Source organism: Propithecus coquereli, unplaced genomic scaffold (genome assembly GCF_000956105.1).
Source record: "Propithecus coquereli isolate 6110/MARCELLA unplaced genomic scaffold, Pcoq_1.0 Scaffold299, whole genome shotgun sequence".
Taxonomy (NCBI): Eukaryota; Metazoa; Chordata; class Mammalia; order Primates; family Indriidae; genus Propithecus; species Propithecus coquereli.
The window spans coordinates 2656904-2666137 of NW_012148607.1; the positions used below are offsets into that span (position 1 = coordinate 2656904).

Here is a 9234-nt window from a genome sequence, read left to right on the forward strand (position 1 = left end):
ATACATTATTTTCCGAGGGAGTGATATTAAAGACCTCACTGTTTGTGAGCCACCGAAACCGCAGTGTTCTTTGCCTCAAGATCCAGCTATCGTTCCGTCTTCATTAGGTTCATCCGCTTCTTCATTCCAATCAGTGGGTTCTTACGGACCTTTTGGCAGGATGCCCACGTACAGTCAGTTCAGTCCAAGTTCATTAGTCGGGCAGCAGTTTGGTGCTGTTGGTGTCGCTGGAAGCTCCTTGACATCCTTTGGAACAGAAACATCAAACAGTGGTACCTTAACCCAAAGTAGCGCAGTTGGTTCTGCCTTTACACAGGATGCAAGATCTCTAAAGACACAGTTATCTCAAGGTCGTTCAAGCCCTCAGTTAGACCCTTTGAGAAAAAGCCCAACCATGGAACAAGCAGTGCAGACCACCTCAGCCCACTTACCTGCTCCAGCACCTGTTGGGAGAAGGAGCCCCGTATCAACCAGGCCTTTGCCATCTACCAGCCAAAAAGCAGTAGAGAATCAAGAGCACAGGCGAACCGAAGTACACAAGTTTCAAGGACAGAAAACGAGCAACTCAGAAATGATAGCAAGAGACAAGTTGCTCCAGGTGCTCCTACAGCTCCAAGAAGAGGGCGTGGGGGTCATCGAGGTGGCAGGGGAAGATTTGGTATTCGGCGAGATGGCCCAATGAAATTTGAGAAAGACTTTGACTTTGAAAGTGCAAACGCACAATTTAACAAGGAGGAGATTGACAGAGAGTTTCATAATAAACTTAAATTAAAAGAAGATAAACTTGAGAAACAAGAGAAGCCAGTAAATGGTGAAGATAAAGGAGACACGGGAGTAGACACCCAAAACAGTGAAGGAAATGTCGATGAAGAGGATCCGCTCGGACCTAATTGCTACTACGACAAAACCAAATCCTTCTTCGATAATATTTCTTGTGATGATAATAGAGAACGAAGACCAACCTGGGCTAAAGAGAGAAGATTAAACGCTGAAACATTTGGAATCCCACTCCGTCCAAACCGTGGCCGCGGCGGGTACAGAGGCAGAGGAGGTCTTGGTTTCCGTGGTGGCAGAGGGCGTGGCGGTGGCAGAGGTGGTACCTTCACCACGCCTCGAGGATTTCGTGGTGGATTCAGAGGAGGTCGAGGGGGCAGGGAGTTTGCAGATTTTGAAAACAGGAAAGACAACAAAGTTGCTGCATAGTCTACAAACAGGTCTTTGAAAATAGGTGAATTTCTAGCTCTTTGTGGTCCTGAAATTGGCTTCAGTCTTTGCCAAGGATGAAGAAGCGGATTCGCTGTGTACCCGTCACCAGCACTGGGTTCCGTTCCTTTGTTTTTCTGCTTAATTTCAAAGATAAAATGCAGTTACTTTTGGGGGGAGGAACGCTCATCTTTAAAAACGAGCATTAAATATGTTTGGAATAGCAAAAAAAAAAAAAAAAGAGTGTGCGCTTTAGAGCCAGACTGCCTGGGTGTGAATCCTGAATTTGCCACTTAATAGCAGAGTGACCTTGAGCAAGTTACTTAACTTCTGTATGCTTATATTTCCTCATACAAAAAATGGAAATAATAGTAGTAATCAGAGTTTTCCAGAGAAACAGAACTGGTAGGAGATACATATTGATAGATAGATAAGATTTATTTCAAGGAACTTCCCTATGCAGTTGTGGGAACCGGCACTGAAATTTGTAGGGCAGGCTAAAAACTCCTGGGCAGGATCCGATGCTGCAGTCTTGAGGCAGAATTTCTTCTTCTAAGAGAAACCTTAGTTTTGCTTTTAAGCATTTCAATTGATTGGAAGAGCCCACTCAAATTATTGAGAATAATCTCCTTCAGTTAAAGTCAACTGATTATAGATGTTAACCACATCCACAAAATACCTGCACAGCAAGACCTAGATTAGTGTTTGATTGAATAGCTAGGTACCATAGCTTAGTCAAATTAACACATAAAATTAACTATCACACCTATTATCAAATTCATAAAATTGTGATAATTAAATGAGTTAATGCATGTAAAACACTTAGAATACAACCTGACATATAGGAGGCATTCATAAAGGCTCAGTATTAATAAAAGAGCTTTTCTATGTAACATCATATGTAACATCAGATGTTGCTTTGCCAACATTTAGTAAATACTGATAATAAAGTTCTGTGTCTAACATTGTGGGAAATTCAGTTGACAGTCACTATAGAATCATATTATTTCTGCATGGGAGTGAACCATGGAGGTAATCTAGGGCAGCATCTCATCTTAAAAATGTGGACACTGAGGTCTAATCTTTTTTTTCATACTATAACCAGAGTGGTTTTGTTGTTTGGGTTTGTTTTTTTTTTTTATAGTGGTAAGCAACACACAGAGAAAGCCCTGCCCTCATGGGCCTTACATCCTACTAAGATTCCCACTGATAACTATTTCTGTCTCATATCTAACCAAGATTCTTACTCATTTTCATGCAGGAAGGGAAAGAGGGATCGGGCTCAGAGACTGTGCTGCAGGCCAAGTCCACCTAAAACACTGAACTGATAAAATGGAAATGTTTCTACTCACCTTTTAGACTTAAGGGCTTGATGCCTAAGCTTTTCCACATTGACATCTCTATCTTATCTGAGATTTTAATGTATCCCTTCTGTGGACTTAAGTCATTTCTCAACAATGTACTTAATATTCCCGGAGTGGTCCTGAGGGTAATTAAGAATATACTTTCTTAGCACCTGGTTTTCAGCCACTATGAAACTTAGCCCTTAGGGAATTTGTCTCTTACTCCCTTCACATGGAGAGCTGTTAGCAAAAACTGCATAAAAACATTAATACATCGGTAGGACATTTTTCAGTTTTACAAGGTACTTTTCAGTGACAGGCAGGGCAAGTGTTATTATCCCTACTTTACTGAGAAGGAAGCTAAGGCTCAGAGTTGTAAAGTGAGTAACACAAGACTGCATAATACATAGCAGATTCTGGCTGCCTGATTCCTGGTGGAATGTGCTCTCTGCTATGTTACTCTGCTGGCAGCGTCTGGTGGGTATAAGTCTGCAGAGGAGCTGCTTCTCGGCCCTGTAGTTCTCTTCTTTAGTTCTTAAGTGAAGGCAGTCTTTACCTACGCTTAATCATATTTGAATGTAACTTTTTGACTTTGCTTTAAACAAATGGAAGTAAATATTTTTAAACCTGCAGCTAAGTTTAGCTGAAAAAATCCTCTATGCTGTTTAAAACATATACATGGAGGCCATGAAGTTAGCAAATTTATTTTTATCTTTTTCTTGCTCTGGAAATTAGTCTTTACTTTTTTGGTAATATGCACCTTTCCTTGGATTGTACCTAAATGTGCTTTTAATAGTGATTATTTTGCTAGGTTTTATGAGTATGCTTATAAATTTGGGTCTTATGCTTATTTTAACTAACCAAAATTGTCTGAAACTTAAACTTTGGAAGGTTTTCTCTGCATTTTTTAAGTTTGCCAGGCCACAGTGGTAGCTCTGAAACTTATATATGCACTATTTGCCAAATACTTCTCCAAGAAATATGAGATTTTTTTTTTTTTTAGAGATGGGGTCTCACTCTGTCACCCAGGCTGGAGTGCAGTGGCACCATCATAGCTCACTACAACCTTGAATTCCTGGGCTCAAGCGATCCTCCTGCCTCAGCCTCCTAAGTAGCTGGGACTACAGGCACGCACCACCACACCCAACTAATTTTTCTTATTTTTTATAGAGACAAGGTCTCGCTATGTTGACCAGGCTAGTCTCAAACTCTTGACCTCAAGCAATCTTATCGTCTCGGCATCCCAGAGTGCTGAGATTGCAGACATGAGCCACCATGCCAGGCCAAGATTATTTAAAATTGCTTTCCTATTCACAGTGTGCAGTTAAACAGGGAAGTCTCTGAAATTAGCCTCTCTTTTGTTCCTGTCTCTACTATAGCATTGGGCATATCATATTGTAATCATTTACTTATATGTCTGTGATTATTTATGGTAAGGACTTTGTTGTGATATCTTTTAGAGGTAGTGAAATACAATGACAAGAAAATGAACTTTGGGGTCAGTCAGACCTCCTGGTTTCAAATACCAAGTCTATCACTTGCTAAGGCTTTGGGCAAATTTTTTAACTTTTCTCAGCCTCAGTTTACATACCTTTAAAATAAGGAAAATCATACTGACTTCATAAGATTGTTGTGATGAATTATTAAAAGCACCCAGTGCTTAACAAATATTTAATATTTTCCTCCCCTTTTTTGATAGCATCCCTAGGCCTAGCAGTCCAGTACTAAAGGTCTCACTAAACTTTTGTTGAATGACTGATTAGATGAATACATATTCTTGTCAAAGGAGAAGAATCATATTCAAAGTAAAGAATAAATAGAAGCCAGGCATGGTTGCACACATCTGTAGTCCCAGCTACTTAGGAGGCTAAAGTGGGAGTATCCCTTGAGCCCAGGAGTTCTTGTCCAGCCTGGGCAACATAGTGAGATCCCATCTCAAAAAAAAAAAAAAAGAATAAAGAATGATTTAGAATGATTTGATATTGATTTGAACTTTTTCAGTTTAGTTGTAACTTAAAAATGCATTCTTTCTACATTTCTAAATTATTGGTGCTGTATGCCAAGTGAAAAGAGGTATAACACTACATAGTCTCATTGCACCAAGCTGTGCCTTCCATGCCTCAAAGGTTTCTTGCCTTTTATGTATGCCACATGGTCACCATTTTGGAATTGTATGTTTTAAGGAAGAAATGTTGTCCTTGATCTTCCTTCTGTCCTTCCTCATGGCATTCTTTTAGTTTCTCTTTCATTTATAGCATCTCACTCTAGATTATACTGATGTTATTTGTGAACTTGTTTTTGCCTACTACATGCAACTCAAAATCTACTATAGGAGGTCTTAACTTATTTGGGGTTCCTTATTAACCTTTTTTTTCTTTTTTGACACCAGGTCTCACTCTCTTGCCAGAGCTGGAATGCAGTGGTGTGATCATAGCTCACTGCAGCCTCCAACTCCTGAGCTCAAGCGATCCTCCTACCTCAACTTCTCAAGTAGCTGGGACCACAGGCGTGTGCCACCATGCCCAGCTAATTTTTAAATTTTTTCTAGAGACAGGGTCTCACTATGTTGCTTAGGCTGTTCACAAACTCCTGGCCTCAAGCAATCCTCCTGCCTCGGCCTCCCAAAGTACTAGGATTACAGGCATGAGCCACCATGCATGCCCCTTATTAATCTTTTTGAGACTATGATGAAGGGTATAAACTATTTCCTCAGAAAAATGTACATATGTACAAAGAAAAGTTTTCATATTAGTTCAAGAGGTTCATGGATTCTAGGGTAAGGGCTCTTTTTATAGATTGTGTGTTCCTTCAGAGCAATATCTGAGTTTAATTGACCTCTGCGTCTATGGCAGAGCCTACCACATATATCGGAAATACTCAGTAAATAGTTTCTGAATTGATGAATTGAAATGCAAAATGAAAATCTTTCAGTTTCTTACTACAGAATCTCTAAACACAGTTTGTTTTTTCTTTGTTTCCTTAGGCTTTCATCTGAGTGGCACAGTAACTGAGCTGGCCACTGCTTCTGAACCAGCAGTGACTTACAAAGTTGCAATCAGTTTTGATCGCTGCAAAATCACCTCAGTGACATGTGGCTGTGGAAACAAGGACATATTCTACTGTGCTCATGTGGTAGCGCTCTCACTCTACAGGATCCGTAAACCAGACCAAGTCAAATTGCGTCTTCCTATCTCAGAAACCCTTTTCCAGATGAATAGGGACCAGCTACAAAAGTTTATTCAATATTTAATCACAGCACACCACACTGAAGTTCTTCCTACTGCACAAAAACTGGCAGATGAGATTCTGTCTTCCAACTCAGAAATCAACCAAGTGAATGGTAATTGTACATTTTTGTTGCAAAAAAAATAGTCTTTTTCACCATCACTGTCACCAAAGCAATTCTCATGCCTCTACTTTGTTGCATGTTTAGAGATTGAGACACTTCTACAATTGCAATCACTTAACCTTAGTAAGTTCATTCTATCCAAACAACTATGTTTAACTCTTAGTTTCTTAAAGTAATCCAATTGTCTATCTCAAAGGTTTTGAGAAAAGAGGATGTTAGAGTTATATATTGGTCTAGTTTATGGACTTTCTTTATTGATACAATTCTTGTCCTAGGAGCCTCAAATATTCAACAGTGAAAGAAAGCACAAAATAATTTGTGTCATTCAGTGAATTGAGATGGATATGAAAATTCACTTGACATTTCAGGATCCTACATAGCATCAGAGTTAAGGAGCATCTGTTGGCATTGTGCTTATGAGCTATATAATGGGAGTATATGGATGGAGAAAGAGCTTATGTTCACTCATTCATTCAACAAGTATTTATTGAGTAACTACCATGTGCAAGGAATAGTGCTGATTGTTGAAGGGCTAAAACAGACATGGTTCCTGCATTCAAGTAGCTTATAATCTAGCAGAAATAACAGACAGGTCTGAAATAACTGAAATAAATGCTTGTGGCTTTGAGGGGTTTTTTGTTTTTGTTTTTGTTTTTTTAAATGACAGAGTCTTGCTCTGTTGCCTAGGCTGGAGTGTGGTGGAGTGAGCATCGCTCACTGCAGCCTCAAACTCCTGGGCTCAAGCGATCCTCCTGTCCTAGCCTCCTGAGTAGTTGGGACTGTAGGCACATGCCACCATGCCTGGATAATTTTTTCTTATTTTGTTTTTAGAGACAGTGTCTCTCTATGTTGCCCAGGCTAGTCTCAAACTCATGGCCTCAAGTAATCTTCCTATCTCAGCCTCCTGAGTCTCTGGGATTACAGGTGTGAGTCACTGCACCCGACTCAATCAATGTTTGCTTTTATAATGAAACCAGATTGTAGAAACTTAATCATAGACAACCACTGAAGAATTTTGAGAAGGGTTATATGAGCCAATTTTTCATTTTGTTTGTTAGGTCCTACTATGTTACAGGCATCATTCAAGGGACTTTATATATATTCATTCATTTAGTTTTTAAAACTGCTCTGTGAGGAATAATAATTTCCACTTTATAAATAAGGAAATTTTTTATAATCTAGGCTCCTTTGACTTCAAAATTTATATTTTTTATGTTTCTCTAATCTACCTCTCTCTTTTTGGAAGGTAACTTTGCTCCTAGTATGAAAGAGGCAAGAGGCCAGGTGGGTAGCCTGCATAATACAGTAGTCCATGTACCTTTCCCAGTTGTTCAATAGAGCCAGTCAGGTTCTACACACAACCTCGGCATTCCTCAAAAACAAGGATATGCAGACAGACAGGCTTCTAGGAGCTCTTGCTAACTAGCAAAAATGTTCTATTGCTTTACACTCAAAGTTGTAGTGATTACATAATAACTGAGCTCTGTCTGTTTGAGAGTAGTTCTCTATATCTCTTCTCATCCCACATAGGGAGGCTGTTTTACTTCTCTGGCCTCCTTAAGTCTAGAGCTCTTAGAGACCTGAGTTCTGCTCCATCCCCCAGATCTATAGCATCAGAGAGGAGAATAGCTCTGTACCCCAGTAACTGGGCTGTGGCCTGCTTTTGTGCCTCATTCCCACTGTCTTTTTCCAAGAATTATTTATTTCCAAGCTTTCTTGCCTTTTCTTGAACTGATCACCTTGGTTCAGGACCCACGTTGCACCTGTCTTTTTCACCACCACTGTCACTAAAACAACCCTTTTCCCTCATTACCACTGTGCTGAAGAAACTTATATCCCTCATTACATCTACCACTCCAGGATCTTATTATTTTTCTGAAATTAAGCTGAAATTGCTGCATTGAACTTGAGATGTGATTTTCAACCTTCCTCAGGAGGTTCTTCTGTATATGTGTTTATCCCACACTTATATTAGCTTTCTACCCCAGGTTCCATAGTATTCCACAAGGCCTTTCCTGATCTGTTTCTAATAGCCAGTGCTGGTGTAGGTGGTGATATGAAAAATAGAGATACCATAGAGGTAAAATGGACTAGACTCAACATCCAGATGTATAGTATGAGTGGGGAGTGAAGAAGATCATGATGACAGAAAACTGAATTCCAGAATGTCTAGCTAGGATGGCATTGATGGATTTGATAATGATGTTGCCATTCATTTAGTGAACTAATGAGGAGAAAGGAATTTGAGAGAAAGATGAATTCAATTTAAGTTTGAGATGCTTATAGAACATTTATGTGAAGATTTTGATAAATAGTTGGATATATGAATCTGGAACTGAGGAGGAAGTCAGAACTTTGGAATCAGTAGCATAGAGATTATATTTGAAGTCATGTTTCTGTTCCCTGCTGCATCTTCAAACACTTTAGGAAATTTTCCTTCTCCCCTCTCCCTAACCTCACTCCTCGCCAAAAAAGACTTAAAATAGCAGGAATAAGATTTCTAAAACTGCTATCTGCCTGCTTTTAAGCTAAAGAGCAGATCAAGGCTTTGCTCTGCTCCCCATTTCCCTGAAACCATTTTTTATATTAGTCCCTATATGTGTTTATAGCTGGACATTGCCTTGTCCTCTTTGGATTGGCAATTCAAAGTTACACTACCTTTCCAACTCTGCCTCTAGCACTACTCCATGCCCTGTTTATGATTTGCTGTGGTAACTCCATACTCTGATTCTCTGGGAAACAGCATCATGGCCAGGGCTCTGGTTCCTCCTATCGAAATAGAAAGATTGAAGACCAAGATAAAAGTAAGATAACTTGAAGAGTCAGTTCAGGAACCATGTTTGCTAATTTCTGAGTCTCTGTCACCAAGCATGGCACCTGAAAAATAATAAATGCTCTATAAGCGTTTGTTGAATGAATATATCCTTGATATACAGGTGATGAAAGAGGAGCCAGTGTAGGAATTAACAAAGTAGAATGAGAAAAAGCTAGCAAGTTATTATAAAAGTCAGTGTAGCATTGAAATTCAAGAAGTGAATGGTCAACAGTGTGGAATACTGTGGAAGATACAAAGTAGAACTAACAAATATAGAAAGACAATTTGGGGAAAATAGAGATTATGCAGAAAGAGAAAAACTTTGAAAAATTATTAATATCATCATAGGAATAAAAAGAAGATATTGCAACCATGAAATAAGAACTAGATGCTACAAAAACAATTTCGGAGAACAGAAAAAACTACCCAAAGTGATCTACAGATTCAATGCAATCCTTATTAAAATACCAACATCATTTTTCACGGATATAGAAAAAATAATTTTACGCTTTGTATGGAACCAG

The 9234-nt window shown here is 39.2% G+C and overlaps 1 protein-coding gene across 1 annotated transcript in view; it reads left to right on the plus strand.

Annotated features, from left to right (window-relative positions):
* The window catches only part of ZSWIM5 (zinc finger, SWIM-type containing 5), a 260366-nt gene that overhangs the window by 215173 nt on the left and 35959 nt on the right, over positions 1 to 9234 (plus strand). Inside the window, exon 2 of the mRNA XM_012648926.1 lies at positions 5530 to 5886. Coding sequence (XP_012504380.1) covers positions 5530 to 5886 — 357 coding nt within the window. The remainder of the gene's footprint in view (positions 1 to 5529; positions 5887 to 9234) is intronic.